Source organism: Thunnus maccoyii, chromosome 15 (genome assembly GCF_910596095.1).
Source record: "Thunnus maccoyii chromosome 15, fThuMac1.1, whole genome shotgun sequence".
Taxonomy (NCBI): Eukaryota; Metazoa; Chordata; class Actinopteri; order Scombriformes; family Scombridae; genus Thunnus; species Thunnus maccoyii.
In genome coordinates this window covers 30,118,232-30,141,401 of record NC_056547.1, presented here as the reverse complement: position 1 = coordinate 30,141,401, position 23,170 = coordinate 30,118,232, and the positions used below count along the sequence as shown (strand labels likewise).

Genomic DNA, 23,170 nt, shown 5'->3' with positions numbered 1-23,170 from the left:
ATAACAATACTTTTAAAAACAAAGCCTTTAACGTGTAATTTTCATGTACGTATTTCTTCACATCTTTTGAGGGCACAAGACGAGGTTACTTTGAGTAAGTTAACAAATAAACGATTTGGAAAATTTCTTCCAATTGTGAGCCAACAACAACAAAACTGCATCTATTTTTGACTGTTACTAGTGAATAGTTTGAAATTAAAATTTAATTTTAATTTAATTTAAATAAAAAGTGTCTTCACTGTGCCTGTTGACATACCCTGATAGAGTTTAAACATTTGAACAGTATAGTTTGTGCATTTTTGTGTATCATAAGACACATCTTACCGGATAGTATCAAACTCTCAACTCTGAATCAGGATAAACCTAATAATATAGTCTTCAAAACTAATCAAGACGTTTACCGTTATAATTTTGCAGAAACGACAACTAATCAATATTTGAATTATTATACCACAAGCAAACACTAGGTGGCGTACATGCGATGATTGAACCATTGTTAATTACTTTTTTTTAATTTAAACTTTATTTACACAAAGGAATTTACATCAGGATCACCAATAACAGCAATAAGGCAATCTTTGCTCGAGGCAGTGCACATCAATAGAGACATAAAAACACAAAACAAAAATAAACAACATTCAATTAAATCGATTACAAATTCAATTAATTACACAAGGCTCTAGATATCACAGCTTTAGAGTTTGTGCAGTATTTTAGTGTGTAGGATTTCAGTAGAACATGAAGACAGTAACGTCGGGTTTCTGTTTCGCAAATTTGCTGGCGTGTATATGAAGTTTTGCTAATAAAGAAATAAGATTACATTTTATTGAGAGATATTTCATCAGCCAATAAATAAATAAATTCAATTTTGAGTTTGAGTTGAGTATCTACTTTTCTGTTTAAGATTTTTTTTTTTTTTTATTAAGGTCGTACCAAAAAGTCTGACTAAAGGTATAGTCCCCAAAAAAGATGAGTTGTCGTTTCATCTGTGTGGTGACAGAAGGAGCAAAGTATTTTACAATAACTGAATTAACTGAATAACACCTGTGCGATATCATCAGAGACACCGCTCACACCTTATTTGAATTTTTAAAAATCCTGGGTAATTGCCATGTTTTTACCCGTCTATACCAATGTACAGATTTATCCAAACAGATATAGGAGCACTGTATTGTGATTGAACCATCGGACTGAACAACATATGACACTCGGCGTCATGCGTCACCCCTTTCATGGGTGCCAGGTTGGAAGGAAAAGCTGCATTATAAGCACTACTGCTTTTAAACCGGTTCTGTAACTTGTATCTGGCAACACCCACAGACTCTCTGCTGCCGTCACTGAGGTCAGGTAGACGGAGCGAAGATGGCGACCGCCTACGAGAGATACAATTTGTAAGTACATATAATATAGTTAATCGGTTTTAAAAAACCCCTCTTCTTATTTCCAAGTCCAAACATGAGGCAGAGTTTAAGGCTCAGGTAAAAGCGGGAGCTGGGGTTGAGAAGCAGCGTTCAGATAGATGACACAGCGGCTGGAGGAGCAGGAACCAGTCAAGTTTCACTCCACACTCATTCATTATGAAGAATATATCTTGGTTGCATCATTATGTAGACATGTACACGGTGTGTAAGGCTGCCTAATGCCTAATGTCTCTCCTCACCAAAAGCACTAATGAGGAGTTCAGTCGTTCAGTGCTAACATGGAGGCAGTGAGTTAGCTAGCAGCAGAGGGTTAATAGTTTATTGGTTTGTCGTCAATTATATCATGCTAGAAAAAAACTATCGTCAGCTCCATTCAGGGTGAAGAATATGACATCTGTTTTATGACACAAATTTCAATCAAACGTAAGGTGTTTATTTTACTCTTATGATAATTAATGAACCTCATTCAACCCAACACTGACGTGGTGTATTTTAACGTTAGCTATAGCCCTCCATAACTTTTATTGAAAGTTGGCAGCGCCCTGTACTCTTACAGGCACACCCTTGTTCATACACTCCGCCTCATTCAAAGTGCTAACTACCCAGTTCAACCAGTCCTTCCCCCCACCTGTCCTGTGGCGGTGGACCGTCAGTGTTTTGACCGTGAGTTTGTGAGGATGGAGAGTGCTACTCAGTCACTCTAGACATTTAAACTGAGACTGTACAGGAAGCGCTGGTCCTTTTATATAAATGTGAACATGCGGAGTTTTGTAAGGCTGATTCTGGTATTTACAATCATTTATTTCTGAGCCTCAACATGACTTTAAATTAAAGGGGTTTTGTATTTCTCCATTTGAATGCACTCTTGGCATAGTGGAGATGCTTTGACATTTAGACCGTTACGTCCGAAATAAAATGTACAGAAAACATTATTTAATATAATTCACGGTTCAGTATATACCTCGGTTTGGGGGTCATGGTTTGGTACAATTTCAGTATACCTGGGGGGGGGGAAGGAAATGTAGAAAATAACATTTTAGTCTTTTTTGTTTTAAAAAATGTAAACATCCTACAGTGACTGATTGGCTAACAACTATTTCAATCAGGAGAGACAAGTGAATGAAGCAAATATAATTGTTTATTGTACAGATTATATTGATAATTAGTCTTGTCAAAAGTCTTTGGCGCTTACACTCTACAGGGACATTGTGTAATAGAGGGACATCAGTCCTGAGCAGCAGCAAAATAAATCCCATGGAGTCGAGACATTGGTGGTGGTGGCTGAGACTGATAAGACTGATGAGGTTGATGAAGTGATGAATCTGCAAACGAGAGACTGGCAGTAATGGGGACGTGGTGGGGTGAGCATAACAGCAGCATGAAAGCACTAAAGGCAGAGAGGGAGAAAAACATATTTAAAAAGACAGCCACAAGATGATAGGCTGACAATGGAGGTGTGTAGCCAATAGATGTGATCAGCTGATGTGAACCGCTGATGCTCAATTGACAGCCTGTGATAATGACAGCAAAGGAAATTGAGTGAGCATGCATGAGAAATGTGAAAGGCATGATGGTATGAGAAGTATAACTACAAAGATCCAAAGATAGTCTTCCTGACTGAACTTCTGCCCCAGCTCCATTACTGAAACAGTTTAGTTTTGCCACAGTGGAAAAGGAAAACAACTGTTCTGTTTCTGCAAGGACACCTGCTGACAGCTACTTTATGCTAAATTATGGTCTAACTCTATATAAAGTAGTAAAACTTGCTCCACCTTCAGCAGCTACAACAGTAACATGCTACTTACATACTGATGCTTCAGTATTAATAATCTAATGATGTCATATATAATAATATATCAGTCAGAGGGACCAAACCATTACTTTTACTGTAATACTTTTTAACTTTATTTTTCTCTCTCAGAACTGGTTCTTACTACCTGTTGCCCAACCACATCAGAAATCAAATGTGTTTATAGCTGTTCCAACCAGCTTCACTCAAAGCTGACCATCACAGAGAGGGGAGGGGGACGAGGAGACACAGGATTGTTTCACTATGGAGATATGCATATTTTAATCATAGCGTTGCACTCAGTCAGTGTTATGGGTCTCTTGTTTTGTCATTCTGACCACAGTGACACCGCAGGGTAACCAAGCAGCAACCTCTGGGGCTTAAAAATGAAGCCAATGTGGAAGTGCCAAAAACTGCAGTTCCTCAAATGGCTACTTGAGGCTCCAAAAGGGAGTCAATCCCCATAGACCCCCATGTTAAAATGCCCAACTTTACAGCAGAAATAAACATGTTCACAGTTTAACGGTTTTGGTCTCTATTGCTAATTTCCCCTTTCATGAAAACTGTACAGATGATGATTTGTTTTTTATAACTCACCCGTTTAAATTTTATTAAGCTGTAAAGTTATGCATAATTAAGAACACAGCCGCTTTGAGTGACAGGTTGCTAGCTGCTAAGTGGCTTGTTTCAGCAACCAGGCTTCATTCGGCCCGCCTCAGCTCCACCTCTTTGCCCATTTTGATTTAGCCAGGAGTTAGGCGGAGTCAGGCACTGCCATGATGGCGACGGCCGGAGCCGCCCACTTTGAGCCTCAAAACCACTCTTCAGAAACCAGTGAGTGACGTCATAGTGGCTACGTCCATATTTTTTACAGTCTATCAGGGTAACCAGGCTACCTTGGCTAAGCCGTCTATGAGCTATCCATACATCCAGTCAGAAAAATCCATATAATTTATGTACTGTCTTATTAGATCCTGTGACCCCACAGATTTACAGTGCTGCTTGAAAGTTTGTGAACCCTTTAGAATATTCTGTATTTCTGCATAAATATGACCTAAAACATGATCAGATGTTTACACAAGTCCTAAAACTAGATAAAGTGAACCCAATTAAACAAATGAGACAAAAAAAACCCAACTTTTTAATTTATTTATTGAGGCAAATGATCAAAAAAATATGTGAACCCATGCTTGCAGTAACTGGTGTGACCCCCTTTTGCAGTAATAACTTCAACCAAACATTTCCAGTACCTGTTTATCAGAACTGCACATCAGCTTGGAGGAATTTTTGCCCATTCCTCCTTACAGAACATTCTCAACTCAGGAATGCTGATGGGCTTCTTTGCATGAACTACATGCTTCAGGTCATTCCACAGCATTTCTATTGGACTAAGGTTAGGACTTTGACTTTGACTTTGACATTATCTTTCTTCTGCTTTAACCATTCTTTGGTAGAACGACTTTTGCGTTTAGTGTCGTTGTCTTACTGCATGACCTACTTTCTGTTGAGCTTCAGTTCACAGACAGATACCTTGACATTTTCCTGTAGAATGTGCTGGTACAACTCAGAACTCAAAGCTCCATCAATGATTGCAAGCTGTCCTGGTCCAGAGGCAGCAAAGCAGCCCAAACCATGATACTACCACCACCATGTTTCACAGATGGGTTAAAGTTCTTATGCTGGAATTCAGTGTTTGCTCATTGCCAAACATAACACTACTCATTCAAGCCAAAAAGTTCATTTTTGGTCTCATCCATCCACAGAACATTTTTCCAATTGCCTTCTGGCTTATCCACGTGGTCTTGAACAAACCATAGACGGCAGCAATGTTCTTTTTCGGAGAATAGTGTCTTTTTTCCTTGCAACTCTGCCATGCACACCATTGATGTTCAATGTTCTCCTGATAGTGGACTCATCAACATTGACTGTAGCCACTGCATGAGAGGCCTTTAGGCTGTATTCAGACCAAATCAGGCGGTACGGCGAAAACACTAGTCCTCCCATTCATTTGAATGGAGGTAGTGCGTTTTGTCTGCGGCTGTTTTGGCCGCTGCGGCGCCACACCGGACTGCGGCCGGAAAGTTGAGCCAGAGTCAACTTTTGGAGAAACGCAACCCGACGTCTCTGCGGCTGAAGGCTGTGGTGGCCAATCACAGCCGGAGATCAGACTGATCAGAGCTGTAAACTCTGCCATAAGGGAAGACAAAGACGTTACTAGGTGGAGGGGAGGACATTTCTGTTTATATTATAACGTTAAAAGTAAAATTAAACTTTGCTGTCAGCTTCTCGACTCAGTTTAAAAAAAAGATGAGAGAAAAAGAGAGAGAGCTGAGAGCACCAATGCTGTTTCACAGCGGTTACGTTCTAGAGCACAAATAAACACACCCACAACCCCCCCACACCTCCACTTGACCCTGTGGCTGAACGCCACACCGCCGGATTTGGTCTGAATACGACCCTAGTTTCCTAGACGTTACCCTGGCGTTCCCTGTGGCCTCCTGGTGTATTACATGCCTGCTCTTGGTGTGATTTTTTTTTGTTGTTCGACCACTCCTGGGGAGGGTAACAATGGTGTTGTATGTCTTCAAAATCGATCTGCCTGACGATTGACTGGTGGAGTCCAAACTCTTCAGAAATGGTTTTGTAACCCGTAGTGAGCATCAGCAACTCTAAGGTCCTCAGAAATATCCTTTGTCTGAGCCATGACACACTTCCACAAACCTGTGTTGTGAAGCATAGACTTTGATAGTGAAGACCCAGATTTCTCTTCTTTCAATAAGGCAGGACCTCCCAGACTCACACTTGATTGTCATCCCATTGATTGAAACACCCGACTCTAATTTCCCCTTCAAATGTGTAGATAATCCTAGAGGTTCACATACTTTTACCACGCACAAATATGTAACATTGGATCATTTTCCTCAATAAACGAACATTTCTCATTTGTCTCATTTGTTTAACTGATGTCTCTTTATCTAGTTTTAGGACTTAAATGGAAATCTTATCATGTTTTAGGTCATATTTATGCAGAAATAGAGCAAATTCTAAAGGGTTCACAAACTTTCAAGCAGCACTGTAAATTGTGAGCCCATAGGGTGTTTACATTACTACCTTACCTTACTACTGTGACTTATGAATATGTTTTCCTAACATTCCAGGCAGCCATTGATCCATGGTGTGTTAATAATTTTGAGAAGCCTTGAAGCTTTGTTCATTACAATGAACAACATGTCTAATTTTCTTATTTTCAAACTTATTACTGCATGATGATACATTGCTTTTTAAGTTTTTAAATCACCCTGCACTGCCACACTGTGATGAATTCAAGCAAGTTTCAGGTCTCTGCAAGTTGATTTTGACGTTATACAGAGATAAATGAAAACCAATGGTTTCTTGAAATGTAGGAAAAAAACAAAAATCTGAAACACTTCAGCATGCTTTGGAAAATTTAAAGTAAAGTAAAGGGTTTGTAGTAAATGGGCTAAAACATGCAAAAACTTTAGTGTGGCCCTTTAACAGTTAGCATGCTCAGTAATGCTACATTGTGTTGGTGTAGCACAGGCAGTTTTAGTGTGGTCTAGATTGTGAACAACAATAGTGTGTCTGTGTGGCTGTGTTGCAACAGCAGCTGAGTGTTTCACTACATCACCCAGAGCACCAAACGTCACTGCGGCTAAACAGGAGGTCACATTTTTCTGCTGCAGGGATTTAAAGCTGTGTGTTACTCAAGCTGCTGCTATGATGTCTGGTCCATTTAACATATTGAATAAAGGAAAGCTGCTGTTATATCAGCCTGACTTTTGATAATAAGCAGTTTCTTTCAATTGACCTTGTTTCCTTTTTGCTCATTTCAGTGCTTGCTTTTTAATTACATTTCTTTTACATTTTACCTTTTATTCTAAAGTTTCAATGATTAGTCGAGTAATCCATTTGTCGTTTTGAATCTTTTTTCTTTTTTTTTTTTAAATAAAATGGAAAAAATCTGTGATTCCAGCCTCTCAAATGTGAATATTTCCTGGTTCCTTTAGTCTTCTATGATAGTAAACTGAATATCTTTGGGTTGTCTGCTGGTTGGGACAAAACAAGACTTTTGTGGATGTCATCTTGGGCTTTGGGAAACAGTGTTCAACATTTTCACAATTTTCAATAAACAACTAATAGATTAATCAAGAAAATAATCGACAGATTAATCAATAATGAAAATAACTGTTAGTTATACTACTTTGTTCAATAGTTTGATAGTAGACAAAGGACAGGAAACGTGGAGAGAGAGTAAGAGGATAACATGAAACAAGGTCCATGCTGGAATTATACAGCGGCTGGTTTTGCTGTTGATGTACCTACAGGAATGTCAAATTTCAGTGTTTCGTAGGCTAAGATGATTGTGGATGATTGAGGTTGCAATCAGCTATAGAGCTGCACATCCAGAGCCAGCAGGGATTCAGGCTGCACCTGAATGTTCCAAAATACTTTACTTGATGGAAAACATCATGCTACCAGTTCACTCTGTGAGGATCCCTCCTGTTTGAACACAAGCAAGAATATGATGCAGGGGTTAAACAGCGGTCTCTGTGCTTACGTTGTCTCCTCACTTGCTATGAAACATCAAGTGGTTGCACTGTATTTTGATCCTCTTCAGTCCCATCAGTTTCTGTCTTTCTCACAGTGATTGAAGTGTTAACAGGTCTGGTAGCTTTGAGTGTGAGGCTGTGTGCTGATCACAGAGGAGGCTTCTGGGAGTGTCATTGTGCCTTGTGTTCTGGGTGTAGTGTGTTTCGAGGAGCATCCAGATTAAACATGTCTCAACTTGGAGCAGCTTTAAGTCAGTTTGAAAACAGGTGCTGTCAGGAACGAGCTCTTTATGATAAACTTGATGTCGCTCATAACAGTTAGGCGTGTGGCCAGCATGAACAAATGTCACTGATAAAGACGACCTTTACTCTCACCAATGGGTCCTCCAATCGTTCGGCCACCGATCATTATCTGCCCATATTCGTTCTAAATAGTTTGATCGATGGTCTCTATAAAGGTCGATCAGAAGAGCCGATGAGATGACGCAAAACATGCAAGACAATTTCTCTATGCACCACTAAAATGGCTTCACCGGTCTGGCAGTGGTACCAAGTGACTGAAAAAGACGATACATTTGCAAGGTGTGCTGCAAGGTGTGCTCCCCTGTGGAGGAACACAAACAAAATTTTCAACACCACAAATGTCATCAGACATTTGAAGGTTAGTCACGTCAAGGAATAGCTAGCTAGCACTAAGGCAGAGAGCAAGTGGGACCATTTAGCAACTCAGTGGCCACTCACTCAGCTGTTGGTAACAGAGACATTGCAATGACAGCAACCCCAGAGCAAATACAGCAAGAAACCAAAAGAGATATCAGCCAAAACAATGGAATTCATATGCCTTGATAACAGCAGGATTCATCCATGCTACACTCTGCCTTGGGGCATAAATATTTCACTGATGTATGCACATTTTGACAGCATTATGAAGGACAGCATCACATCAGTCAGTTTCACAAGTGAATTTGGAGTTCCAGTGTATGTCCCACATCCATGTTGAGCCTAACTGCACAGTTTACCGTGGAGGTTCTTCCTGCTGCATTCAACAACATGTTCCGAGCATGGGGAATCCTGATTGGAGCGCCCTTATTATTACCTGACCTTTTCTTTTTAAAGGACGGGTTCACAATTTTTCAAGTTTGTCTTAAAACAACAGTCAGGTGCTCAAATGAACCATGGGCACCTGACCTGATACCGTTTTTTCTTGTCATAATCGTTCCTCCTGTTCATACTGACCATTAAAAGACTGATAATGTACTTACAATGTAAGTGATGGGGGCCAAAATCCAGAGTCCTTCTTCTGTGCAAAAATATATTTAAAAGTGTCTGAAACTAATATGAAGCCTCAGTGTTTCAAAGGAGTCAAATCAAGTAGATATCTTTCAACATTACAGTCTTTTTTAGTGACAAAGTCCCTCTTTTTGTTTCTATACACTGTAAAGTTATTAAAAACTGCGAAGCGGAGGCAACAGGAGATATTGTGTTAAAAAGAGAATTTATTTTCAGCGCTGTGGAAATTATACTTAATTTAGCAAGACAACATGTAAACATGGAGGAACTGTTGAGAAATCAGGGAGCACATCAGAAAACAAGGGGGGTCCTTATTAAAATATGATCAAATATATAAAAAAGGGACGATAAAAAATAAATCTGTTTCACGTCCAGGCCTCATTCTCTCTGCAGTTGAGGTGGATAAAGGCCAGGCCACTATTTGAGAGTTTAGAATACCTATTCAGTATCCAGCAATATCCTATCTGATATAATATTATCCCATCCAATATTCTCCATATTCTATTGTTATCCACACACTCAACAGTTTGCAAATGGTAAAACTTTGTGTTGCAAAGCAGTCAGAGTGACGTCTCCCTCGTTCTCTCGCAGGCACACAACCCCAGAGAAGTTCTTCATCGAGGCCTGTGATGAGGGGGCTGATGCTGTCCTGGCAATCGACAGGGTCTCGAATGAGATGACCCTTGCAGGTAGAAACCTTATAAAGTTTGCACTTTTGACACTACAAAGATTAAGCTAATGGTTGAGACAAATGTATATGCAATCCTGTGCTCTTACTACCTTTGAGTCCTTAGATGCTGCCGTGTTTCTTACTTTTCAATACCACTGCTAACAACACTCTGTCTGCCCGTGACATGTGATGTCATGTAATTTCAGTCGGACTTTATGTGGGAGTTTGACATTTCAGTTGAAGCACACAGCAGGAAGTAGAGAATCCAGCTTGAATTGTGAATTTAAAAAAAAACTATCATTGTGGTGTTTTGTTTCCACAGGGAAAAAAGATGTTCCTCCCTCAGCAGTCACCAGGCCTATCTGTGGCATCATGGGAACCATCCGTCTAGTAGCAGGTAGGTAGTACAGTGATGGCACACTGTGTTGTAGCCTGTACAGTATAACATACACCAGCTCTGACTGGACCTCTCGCCGCACACAGGGATGTACCTGATCGTCATCACCAGGAAGAGGAACGTGGGCAGCCTCTTGGGCCATGCTGTGTGGAAGGCTGTGGATTTCGATATAATCTCTTATAAGAAGACCGTGCTACATCTGTCTGAGATCCAGGTCAGCAAGTCTATATGCTAAGCTAGGCTAAACACCTCCTATACCTGTGTCTGTACTAGACACACGGTTCTATATTAGTATTGACCTTTTCATCTGAGTCTGGCTACCCCTGTGAGAAAGAGTATTTTCAAAATGTTGTTCATTTTAATTAACAGTAAATTATTAATGAATACAGAAGAAAGTCAGTATCATCTGATGAATGTATTACAGGGAGGATTTCCAAAGACATTGATTTGATTGATTGTAGTCAGCTTTTGATTGGTGAACCAGTTGTTTCTCCCTGCTTTGCTTGCCCAAATGAAAGTAACAATTATCAATGTCACATATCTATATTGACAAGTTTTTTCAGGGAACTCGCTGTATTTTTGCCCTGTAGCAGGTTGCCATGGTGACAGCTAGATTTATTTTGTGTCCACAGTGAGGTTGTGCTAACTATTTGTGAGGGTCACTGCTGATATAGACCTTGTTCGCAGCAGACATTGGGTCCATCCCAATACCCACACTTACAGTATCTGCAAATAGTCAAGTGTCTACTTGTGTGACATTTTTCCAATGAATGCCACAGTGCCCAAGTACCTATTAAGACTACAGGAATATGGAGATTTATCAGAGCTCACTGGGACACGCTTGATTAACAAGGACACCCTGTACACATCACTGTACATGGTACTATTGAGCTCAGGTGATTTGTTTGGATAAATAATTAGGCTCAACCAAACAAACTGTTGGGACAGACCCATTTTGACTTGTCAAAGCAGGAAAAGCACAGGTGCAATAAATAACATAAATGATGGCTGTTTAGTTTAGTTTTTCCAAATTTATAACCCTGGTGTGATGCATGATGGTTCACCAGTATGGCTTCCTTTTGTACACTTGAATAAAACAGAGTAATCATTAATGTCATCACTTCCACCTGTGTTCTTTCTGCTATGATGAGTTAAAATATCTGCTGTGTAACAAAGGTCTGTTGAACTGGGTCGACTGGACTATAAATGGGCAGCACAGAGGATAGACTGGATCAGTTGGCCTGTGTAAGTTACACTTAGTAACCGAGTTCAAGTTCAGATGTATGAAAATGAACTATGATAACAAAACCTTCCAAGTCTCTCAAAGAGTAAAAAAAGTTGTAACTTTGTAATTTGGAGCAGCTCAGCAGTCATGAGGCCTACAGTATGTGTTGGTGGATCGGTCATACTATCAGTTTACTGCTACAGTCTAATAGATAAGACTGTCACACTCCGTTCTGTTGAGTGGTTTGGAAATTCAGACAACTTGTATGTGTCTGTGACTGGCATCCAGTGACTCTGAGTGAGACCTCAAGTTTCAAGATGATTCTTTGGAATCACAATATCTAATTTCAGTGAAGCAGACAGTGCATTATTAATCTGCTGCTGCCTCTGTTCTTGTTACACTAATTGAAAGAGCAGCCTCGGCTGGAAACTGTATGGATCATGGTAAAACGCTGTTTATGCAGTGTAGAAATAGCATGGAAACAATGGCCTGTTGAGTCAATTAGACTAGCGCGTGTGGCTTTTATCAAGAAGTAGTACTCTTTGTATTTTTTGTTTTGTAACCTAGCAGCAAACACAAACTAGTCTAAGTAGAGTCACTGGCAAAACAGGAAGACAAAGAGCTGATCAAGAGAGAGGAATGTAAGAAAGCAGATGGAATCAGTCAACAAGAAGAATGGAGGTGTAACGTCAGGCTTCACTCTCTGTGCTAACTGGCTTAGCAGCCAGATCCTATTAGCCCAGCAGAGATGCACAAAGCTCAGAAAGCATGCAACTCATTCTGATACAACAGGCACCGCTGTAACCCTGCTGCTCTCCTCCTCATAAGACTGAATGGAATGGTGGAAGGCTACGCTAAGCCCTCAGCAACACAAGCTATCCATGATGTAATACTCACAAAGCCCAGACCCCTCTTAGTTACTGTTGCTACACTTTTTCATTCTAGAAAGGCTTGTATTTTTACAAAAGTAACAATAGCAGATTTACTTCTTAGAATTCCCAGTCATTTTTGAAACGATTAGTCTTTGATTTTAAACAGAAGACGCCAAAAACAGATCGAGGACGTTTTTTTTTATAATTGCTCAGCTTGTTTTCACTCATATACAACAAAGTTTTAGTGTCCCTGTAAAAATAAATGAATACATGGCAACTAAGATGTCAACCATGAACTGCTGTGTCCCTGTTTGAATGTGGGCAGTCATGTCTCTGCTGTCACTATCTAATATCTTAAAATGCCCCCAAAATTATAGAAAAATATATAAAATTGTTATGATCCTACCTCAAACACACTGCCTGTCAGCGAAAGTCACCATCCTCCTGTCGACTCACCAAGATCGGCTAAACCCAAATTTTTCCTCTGTTAAGAAGCATGAAAAACTAAATATCATCATTGCTGCTGGAGCTGGGAGACTCCACTACTGACCAGAAGAGTGAAAAAGAAGTAGGGCACAAAGAAATGTAAATTTTTATCTCAGTCTTGGTTAGTTTTCTGCAAATTTAAATATTTTTACGTACAAAAATGTATTCACTCATATTTTTTGCCATTTTCGCATCAGAATTTGAGGGGAAAAGTTGGATCTGTGTGTCCTTAACACATACAGTATCAGTACAGCATATATGTGTGCACTTCCCAGCGCTCTGTAAAGTGCATTGTCATGACTTTTGCATTCTTTTCTGCCCTTCTCTAGTCTCAAGAGAATAAGACCTTCCTGTCCATGATTAACAATGTGCTGACTACAGACGGCTTCTACTTCTGCACTGACTACGACCTGACACACACACTGCAGCGACTGGCCAACACCAGCCCCGACTTCCAGGAGATGACCCTGCTGGAGAGGGTGATTTTATTGTTTAATGAAGCATTTCTATGTGGGCTCACTCATCAAAACTTTGCTCTAAATGATAAGTACATAGGTGTTGCCACATGCTTTTGTATCTTTAACTGATGGATAACCTGTTGATGAGTGAATCATATTGCTTGTTGTTTTCAGGCAGATCAGAGGTTTGTGTGGAATGGAAATCTCCTGAGAGAACTGGCTGCACAGCCAGAGGTAAACATATATGACTGTCCACTGTTGAAGCATCTTGCTTCTTTTTAAGTATCAGTCATGAAAGTGAATATTTTTGTACTTATTCTATTCATCTTACATTAACTGTCTGGGTTTCCCCATAGCTTCATAAGTTTGCGCTACCTGTTGTCCACGGCTGTATCCTTTTCACTGAAAGTTTAACTAAAGATACAATATGATAAATCTCACTCTTATGCTTTGGACAAACTCTTGAGGAAATCCTTTCCTTGACCCACCTATCCAGTCATTGTCATGAAGCCATGCCGTATAAATGGGAAGATCTTTGAATGGATCCTCATATCCAGGAGAAGCTGTTTCCGGGCTGGCGTCAGATACTATGTCAGAGGTAAAAGCTCCTGAAGGAGGACCCTGGAGCAGTCTCTTTTCCAACTGCACCAAGCAGGCTTCACAGACAGTCATCATTTTATTTTCTGTAATAGTGTGTGAGTCAAAAACGACGTCTCTACCTCTAACAAACAGTATGCTGTATCTCTATACGTAACTTTTGATGTAACCTTTTGAGTTTAGATTTAAAAATACTGCTTATATTTACTACCTCACTGCTAACAGAGAAGGAGTGAGAAAAGCAGAGGAACCAAACGCAAATGTCTTTGGTACCTTTGGTCCAGATCAGGTCAAGATTCAATAGTGTAGGGACTGTAGGCTCATTCTTAAGAGTACTCCACAGATTTAGCATTGCACTACTAGAATGTGATGGAGATGGATGGATGGAGATACCATCTTTTTTTAGTGCATATATTTTTCTTCCCTGTCAAACCTGGCGCCTACATTACCAACAATGCAACCCAATCACCATCTTGGCAATGTAAGTTTTAAGTTGGGTCCATGTTGGAGCGTTGTCACTGGGTTTGTTTTGTTAAGACTCAGGGATTTGTAAGATGAGACTTATGAACTATGTTAAGTGCTGAAACAATTAGTTGATTAATTGATTAGTTGATTGACTGAAAACGAATCAACAATAGTATTTGTTTAAGTATATGGATCAAAGGAAAATGTTCAATATTAACTCTTCTGTCTTTGGGTTTTGGACTGTTTCTCAGAATGTTAAAAAATAATCTACAGATTTATGAATAATGAAATCACTGTCAGTTGGCAGCTCTAGCTATGTTTTAATGTTGGCTGCAGTGTTTTGGTGTTTTCACTGAGGAAGTAGCTGTCGTAAGTGATCATGGATGTTTGCTGCCGTGCTCTTTGCCCCACAGGCATCGACTCTGAAGGCCACGCCGCTAACTTTGTGGAGACTGAGCAGATCGTTTTGTATGAGGGAGCAAAGGCTTCGTTTGTGCAGGCAAGTATGAGGGCTATGGCATACTGTTAAAGACTGTTTGAGGCTTAAATGTATACCTGGTTTGTTCTACACCTCTCTGTGCAATTACTTAAGATGTATTTAAGTTTGAGAGGTGCAAGATTTCAGAAATGACGTTCCAAGGTTGTTTTTTGGTCCCACAGACACGAGGCTCCATGCCTTTTTACTGGAGTCAGAGGCCCAACCTCAAATACAAACCCAAACCCATCATCAGCAAAACCACCAATCACGTAAGAGCAGGCCCTTTCAGTTTCTCTGTGCTTGTTTTAATAGTGATAGCTATGATGCTAACCACTTGTCCCAATGTATAGATGGATGGTTTCCAGAGGCATTTTGACTCTCAGCTCCTCATCTATGGGAAGCAAACCATTCTGAACTTGGTAAGCTTCCTTTTTCCATTATTTATTAAATAGAAGCAAAGCCTATCTAGGCCAATGTGTGTATTCTTTTTTTCAGGTGAATCAGAAGGGCTCAGAAAAGCCACTGGAACAGGCCTTTTCCAAGATGGTGTCTGGTATGAACAATGGCATGCTCAAGTAAGTGTCACTCAGTATCCACCTTCACTGTGTTGTGAACATAGACATTTTAATAATCTTTCTCTACTGTCTATATAACGATGCTCCCTAAATGAAAACAGAATCTGAAAGAGGAGACCACACATGAGTTTTGAGGTTAAAAAAAAAAGTTGATCTGGACATTTCTGCCTGATCAGACTAATAGGACATTGTCTCTTCTATCCTTAGCTACATAGCCTTCGACTTCCACAAAGAGTGCAGCCACATGAGATGGGATCGTCTTCAGATCTTGGTGGATGATGTTGCTGAGACGCAGGATGAATACTGGTAACTTCACCAGCAGCTGTTCTGAGGCTGATATCTAGTTGTATACCATGAAGTCAAGTCAAGGCAAGGAAAAACTCCTCTTTTAATGGGAAGAAACCTCCAGCAGAATTGGGCTGTAGGTGGGCAACCATCTGCCTTGACCGGTTGAGTTGAGAGAGAAAGAAGGAGGGGGAGAGGGGAGAGAGAGAGTGAGAGGGAGACAGATGAACAACAATAACAATAATAATAATAGAAATATGACTAATAATAATAGAAGTGGCAGTGGGTGTCAAGCAGGACCATGCGGGCAGCAGGTGGTTGGCAACCACAGATCCATAGATACCTGCAAGACGAGAAAGCACAAAACTACGGGGAACATGCCAAGTTAGTAATATGCATTAATGGGACATGAGTGCATAGAGATGGAGAGGGAGAGAGGAGCTCAGTGCATCATGGGAAGTCCCCGGTCTAGGCCTAATGAAGGAGAAAGCAAACCTGTTCTCTGTGTGTGCAGTTACTTCATGTTGAACTCTGAGGGAAAGACGGTGGCCCAGCAGAGAGGAGTCTTCCGCAGTAACTGCATGGACTGCCTGGACAGGACCAACGTCATCCAGAGCCTGTTGGCCCGACGTTCCCTACAGTCTCAGCTCCAGGTAAACACATGAGACGGACAGCAGCTGAACCAAATGGCCTCTTCAACAGGCATGTTGCAGAAAACACGTTGTTTTCCAAAGGTTTGCTAATTTTTTGCCCTACAAGTAGAAGTCTTGAGAGTGGTATACTCATTCAGCCCATTACTCATTCATTCAACACTTTGGTCCGGAGTAACATCATCACCTTTAAGTTGATATGTTGAACTTGTTAGCAAACAGTTGCTTATTTTCACATCTAGCAGTTACAGAGCAACAAGATCTGGCTCTCTAGCTGCTAAATGCTCCACTATGTTCACCAGCTAGTCTACAGCTAACTGTGTCTGTTTGCCATTTGGTGCTGAGCAGGTAGTAAACAGTGGCTTTTTAGAGCTTCTTCTCTGAAAACAGCTGCCTGCTACGGCCGAAAAAGACGCTATGAGAGTGAACCAAAACACTTAAGTTGCAGCGGGACAGCTAAACAATGAGTTGAAACTCGCTATAAAGTTAGCTATAAAGCTATAAGTTCATCACTATGAGCCATGCACAACACATTACACACTGTCATCAGATACATTGTCAAAAATATTGATTATAGTCACTTCAACGAAGTCTGAAGAGTATGGGATTTATGATAAGTCTGCTTAAAGGGCTGAAAAAGTCAAGCAGAGAGTCTCAAACACTTGACTGATTGACACTGATTTCACAGCCCTGTGTGTGTGTGTGTGTGTGTGTGTGTGTGTGTGTGTGTGTGTGTGTGTGTGTGTGTGTGTGTGTGTGTGTGTGTGTGTGGATGGATGGATGGATATATATTGGAACTTGGACTTGGAGTCTGTGAATGTTATCTTGAAAATAAATGACTGGATTTTCATTGCTCAGGAACCTTGAAAGTGACTAAGCACATGTTCCTCAGAGGATTAATCTTTTTTATTTTACACACTCCATGAGGACACTCCTGTCCTCTAGTGCCTCCCTCAGGCTAAAATGTATGCTTTGCTATCAAGTTAGCTGTTGGTTTGGCAAATGTACGTCAGGTTATCTTCCCCAATAAAGCTTCACTAAACCTTTCTATGGGAAGTACCCAAAGATGGATTTCCACATTGTGCTCACATTGAGAAGCTTAAATTGTACTGAGTGGTGTATTTCTCCCTGTGTGTCCACAGAGAATGGGGGTTCTGAATGTGGGCCAGCGGATCGAAGAGCAGGCTGACTTTGAAAAGATCTACAAGAACGGTAATGTTCTTCTATGCTTGACTGTTAGCATGTGTTGTGTGATTAGTAGCTGCAGTAACTGTAGCCTCTGAGCTTGTCCTCACTCTTTTGTGTGTGTGCTCTCTAACCAGCATGGGCTGACAATGCCAATGCATGCGCTGTGCAGTACGCAGGAACGGGAGCCTTGAAAACAGACTTCACAAGGTACAGTAACACCTCACACCACACATCAGTCAACTAATGTGTTCCCCTGCAGTCTTATTATTGTAATTATTATTATCATGGCTGCTGTTTCATTAACGTTCCTGTCTCCTCCTTCAGGACAGGGAAGAGGACCCGGTTGGGGCTGCTGATGGATGGCTGGAACTCCATGATCCGCTACTACAAAAACAACTTCTCTGATGGCTTCAGACAAGTATGATGTCTATATCATGCTTTGTTGTAGCTATATCATCATTGAAGGAATGAGTACAGTGCTAAAAAATACATTGCTTCAACATCATAGCTCTATCACAGACTGCTTAGACATCTCTGCAGTAGACCAAAGGCCTCTTCACACTGTGTGATTTTGGGCTGTCTGAGATGAAAGTTTACAATTGGGAGAGAAACATGGAGAAATCTGTAGTCATCAGTGCAAAACAAAGTTCACCAATGACCAGTTTGGAGCTTTGGAGACCATCGGCAGTCTGCTGCAAAATTCAAAAATATAGTGTCAGAGATGAAGGACCAAAGTCTCACAATGTGACTGCTGCTATGACCCAATCTGACAGCCTAAAATTGATATTGCACATACACAGAAGATATAAGACCCATCTCGCACAGTTTGACATGTAATTAAGTTACACGATCACATGTCTAAAGATGCCTTAAACATCACAAAGCTTTCTTGGATTTGGCAGCGAAGAGAACAAGGTATCACCTGGTTTAATAACTACACATTTCTCTATAACAGAATATTTTTAATTAGATTGTGATAAAATGATCAAGTCGCATCAATTTACTAAGATTGTGGTAAAGTGTTCAAGTTCCATCATAGTCTTTTGGAGATTAAGGCCTGAAACATGCCCCACGCAACTACACAAATGGCCCGGCCGACACAAAAATACGACCTTGGTGAACATACTCAATGTGCACTCTTATGTGCAGGTGGAGGAGATCAATTTCAGTTGTCTGGGAGGCGATGTAGCTAGTTAAAGATAATGTTTCAATGACCACAGTAGTAAACAGACATGGCATCTGTAGTGGAATGTGTACTGTTGTGCTGACTACACTGAAGAAATTAAAAAGAAAACATAGAAGATACCGTATAGCTTTTCAGGTGACACACTCCAGAACACAACAACACGTGAAATCAATCTTGCGTAGCTCGAAGCGTGTGTGTTTGCGTACTTGAGTGGAGACTGCTTCAGACCTAAGAAGAGCATACATTTCATGTACAAAGCCAGTATTAGTGGGTTAGCCAGCTATCTTTGGGTTTAATTCATGTTTTCCAGTATCATGAAGCTGGCTAACTTTGAACCTTGTTAACCTGGTCACTTTTTGCTGCCGCTATAACTGAATCTCATTTCATATTAAGTGCTCCACTCATGGTTCTAATGATGTTAATTGTAATAACGAACTTGTAATAAATATCCAGGTCATAGCTGGATAGGATAGGAAAACATAAAGTATACTGGTTTTTCAGGATCACAAATGTTAGGCTCAGTGAAGCAGGTAACCCAAAGAGAGCCAGACTAAGTTAAACTTGCTTTGTGGTTCCGACCCCATGTGTCAGTATGGTTTTGCGTGTTTTAGGATTCCATTGACCTGTTTCTGGGTAACTTTGCTGTCGATGAGTCGGATGGACCCACTCCTCTACGTGTGCAGAAGGACTGGAAGTTCCTCACGGTCAGTATGTCAGTGTTCTCTCTGTTCCCAGCAGCAGCAGTGAATGTGACTGTCAAAGTAATCATTTAAATCTCTTCTTTTTACAGCTGCCTATCATTATGCTGGTGGCATTTTCCATGTGCATCGTATGTCTTCTCATGGCTGGTAAGTTCTTCCTTACTGATCAATCTGCACTCATGTCATCTTTGTTTTTTTTTACAAAGCGAGTCTTATTTTTCTAACTTTGGCCATCATATCTTCCCTCATATCTTTCTTCATTCTTCTGGCTCTAAATGTCAAAACTGGGTTAGGGCTGACCCCAGAATATCTTATTTGGGATTTTACACATAAATATAACTTAACATTGTGATCATCTAACATTTTCTATAATGCCTACACATAACCAGTGCTCCAAAATAGATAGGGAAGCCTTCATGTGTGCGTATATTATGCCTCTAAGTGACTCTTGTTTGTTGTCCTCCAGGTGACACATGGACGGAGACTCTGGCTTACGTGATGTTCTGGGGGGCTGCTAGTGCAATTACAGCCACTATCATCCTGTTTAACGGCCAAGACTTTGTGGACGCCCCCAAACTGGTTCACAAGGAGAAGATGGACTGAGTATGGTGTATGTGTGTGTGAGGAGCAGCTGGGCCCAGCAGGCTCATATACCTCATCATCTTCACCCTCTTCTTCTCCAGGTCTGGACTCTAGACTGATCTTCTGCCTCCGTACTGCCCTCAAGGCTTCAGTTTTTCATGCATTCGTCTGCAACATGTTTCACTCGCACACACTCCTTCACAAGGGTTCCATTTTATTTCCCACATTCCTCATACTGTATCTTTGCGTTGTCGTTGTTGTTGGTGTTAGGTTGTTAGTTATACAGAGGTTCTGTGATGCCGCTTAAGTCAACCGTTTCAGCGTTTTCAGTTTCCACAACAATTGTAATTTTTATACACTTACGCTAGTGCTCATTTTCTTATTTGTTAATCATTCTTATTACGAAAGTATCTTTCTGTTGTGCTTCATTACACAACTTATAGTTAAAGCTGCATTAATTAATTTTATCGGCTACTTGGGGGCAGCAAGAACATATCTGACATTGTCACCATATAAAGCTGATATGAAGAACATGCTAGCAAACACATTCAGCAGACAAAGAGCAACACTATCATCCCATTCATGTTTTCATTTTGGTCTCCACCAATGCCTGAGGAAAATATCTGTTTTTTTAGCTACTAAATGTTTCACTTTCTTCACCAGCTGGTCACTAACTGTGTCTGTGTGCTGTTTGGCGCTGAGCAGTTAGTTTCAGTGGGTTAATCGGAGTTTTGTCACTGAACATAGCTGCCTGCTGCTGCTGGAAACAAAGTTGATGAGAGCAGATCTGTGGGCTGTAAAACCAAAACAATGACTTATAATGGGCTAAAAAGACCCGTAGTGTTTCAGAGTTGGGTGATAATTCTCTATTCATTAGTCACTATGAGTGACGCTTTTCACATTACACATAGTCATGTGATCCGTTGTTAATATAAAGATATTGATTAGTGCAGCTTTAAAGATACTTAGTGTAATTGTATTCATCCCAAACAGATGATTAATGTCAGTTAACCCTAAACAGTCTCAGTCAACGATGTGGCACTTAAACATGCACATGTTGAAACATATACTGTATGTTGTGTCTAATTGATTAATGGAGCGCACTCTACATAATGTACATGTTGATTTTGAATGTACCAGGCCTTACAAACTTGTGTATGAAGTATAAATATTTGGCTAATCTGTATGTAACAGGTGGAGGTAGAGTAGGAGTGAATATTATGTCTTCCTATTAATCTAACTTGGGAAAGTATGCATGATGATTCTGTTGTAGCAGTGGGCTTAGTGCTTTCTTCACCATCTTGTTTTTGCACTTTGGAGAACCATGAAATTATCTGCCTGCATATTAATGATGTGTCCATTTGCATTGTGGGTCTGTGGTTGCTACCATCACCCATATCTCTGCGTTCGGTGATTCAGAGAGGTCTGGTGTGGTGTTCATTTACAATGTTTTCAATGGTTTTAGAAACAATTGGCCAATCAGAGCTTTGTAGGCAGGATTAAGAATGGAATTCCTCCTGCATAGCTAGCTACCTAGATACATTTATAAAAAATAGTGACCGAAAAATGGCCACAAAAATGGCTACGAGTGTGAAAGAGATTGATGCAGCTCCACAGGTTGTTGTAAGTAATGCATTTCTTTGGTCATCCTGAAAATGGGAAGTTAACAGCTTAGCAACCACTATCATAGCTTCTGATTCGTCACTGTTTTCTTGTGACTATCAGTTAATTTTCATTTTCTTTAGATGCCAATTGAATCTGTTCACATTAAAGTTTTTAAACCAGTCATCCCTGGTTAAAGCTTTAATTACAATATTGCATTAGCCTGAGAACAACATTAATGAATGGTTTACTTATTTAGTTGAATGCCTTTTTATTCTGAGATAACAATTTAAAACCACTACTGAGTGTAAAATTTGTTGAGTTGTGTTTTTGTTCTTCTTCATGGTGTTCATGTTGGCTGTTAGTTTTGTTTTTGCTCTAACCTATCAGTGGCAAGTGACGAATTTTCAGTCAACACAAAAGCTGCAGCAGCAGTTGTTTCACAATGATATAAGAAATACACCAATTCCAGTTGACTTACAACAACCTATACAGCTACATCCATCTTATCCAAGATTGTTATTATTTTTATGGCCATTCATCAGTCGTGATTTTTCACATTTTTGTGGTCAGGACTATTATCTACAAGGTAATTCAGTCAGCATCTTCTTTTTGCAGACTTAAAAATCTATAGAAGCACAAAAAATGTGTCCATATTGAAAATATATGAGATCTCAAAATAATGGTTTCATTAAGTTGGGATTTTTGACCTGAAAACTTAGCAACCACAGAGGCTCTGGAATTCTGTAGTCCACCATGCACCTGTTCATTAATGCTTTCAGTCGGGTTTCCTCAGAGGTTTTGGGATAAAGTTGCTCCAGTCTAGAAGAGAACGAGTCCACTCTTGGATCACTGCCTTACACGCCTGCCCTCAGTGGAGAGGGCATGGACATTTGAACCTTTCATATGATTATTTAAGATCTGGTTGGGCATTGAAACCTTCCTCTGATGCTGATTTCAGATGTTTCTTTTAGGGGAATCACTCACTATGCCTTCTTGTACTGTGTATGATTTCTCATTCAGCGACATTCAGGTTGTGTGGTGTTAGTTTTCAGTGGTGTTTTAGCAAACATAATCTCATGTATCAGGTCATACCAACAAGTAGCACAAGCCAGTGAGTGAGTGATTAAATGAGGTTTAAACTCTTGTTAATTTAGTGAAACATTTATCTAAATGTACTCTGATCATGCTAGCTTTTTGAAGAAAATCTTGAATCTTTGATGAACTTCTGTTTAAACTATGTAACTTTGTATAACAAGGAAGAAGACATTAGATGATACCTTATGCACACAAGTATAATTTGTGCAAACAAGTTATTAAAGAAAACTTCTATGAACAAGATCCTTCTTATGCGAACAAGAATAACTAGTGCAAACAAGATCATTTTTGTGAGGAAGATATGAGGTTAAAACTTGTGCGAACAAGGTAACTTTTGGGAACAAGATATTAAATTATATCTTGTGTGCACAATATAACTTGTGAACAAAAACAAACCTAAAAAACAAAATTAAATATGTGTGAACAAGTTATTTTGTGCAAACAAGAACTTGTGCGAACAAGATATCTTATGTGCATGATAGAATCTTGTACTAACCTTTACAAGCAATATATTATATATCTTATGCACATAAGATATTATCTGCCTTTGCATAAGCTATTTAATACAATGACTTGTGCTAACA

General features: G+C 40.1%; 1 protein-coding gene across 1 annotated transcript; it reads left to right on the top strand.

Moving 5' to 3' along the window:
* Positions 1 to 1,250: 1,250 nt before the first annotated feature.
* On the top strand, positions 1,251 to 22,829 carry sacm1la (SAC1 like phosphatidylinositide phosphatase a). Its single transcript, XM_042434822.1, has 20 exons — positions 1,251 to 1,391; positions 9,663 to 9,760; positions 10,064 to 10,138; positions 10,225 to 10,352; positions 13,051 to 13,200; positions 13,354 to 13,413; positions 13,536 to 13,569; positions 13,676 to 13,777; positions 14,655 to 14,740; positions 14,902 to 14,988; positions 15,070 to 15,138; positions 15,215 to 15,294; positions 15,502 to 15,600; positions 16,094 to 16,232; positions 17,372 to 17,441; positions 17,552 to 17,624; positions 17,742 to 17,835; positions 19,215 to 19,307; positions 19,394 to 19,451; positions 19,771 to 22,829. The coding sequence occupies exons 1-20, from the start codon at positions 1,363 to 1,365 to the stop codon at positions 19,905 to 19,907; spliced, it is 1,761 nt and encodes a 586-aa protein (XP_042290756.1). The 5' UTR covers positions 1,251 to 1,362; the 3' UTR covers positions 19,908 to 22,829.
* Positions 22,830 to 23,170: the final 341 nt, after the last annotated feature.

What these genes read in the sequence shown, in the direction of transcription:
- sacm1la (XM_042434822.1), top strand. Translation starts at nt 1,363, where the DNA reads ATGGCGACCGCCTACGAGAGATACAATTT. An exon ending in AACTGGCTGCACAGCCAGAG is followed by an intron (nt 13,414 to 13,535) that starts GTAAACATATAT and finishes GTTTCCCCATAG; the next exon opens with CTTCATAAGTTTGCGCTACC. An exon ending in CGTCAGATACTATGTCAGAG is followed by an intron (nt 13,778 to 14,654) that starts GTAAAAGCTCCT and finishes TTTGCCCCACAG; the next exon opens with GCATCGACTCTGAAGGCCAC.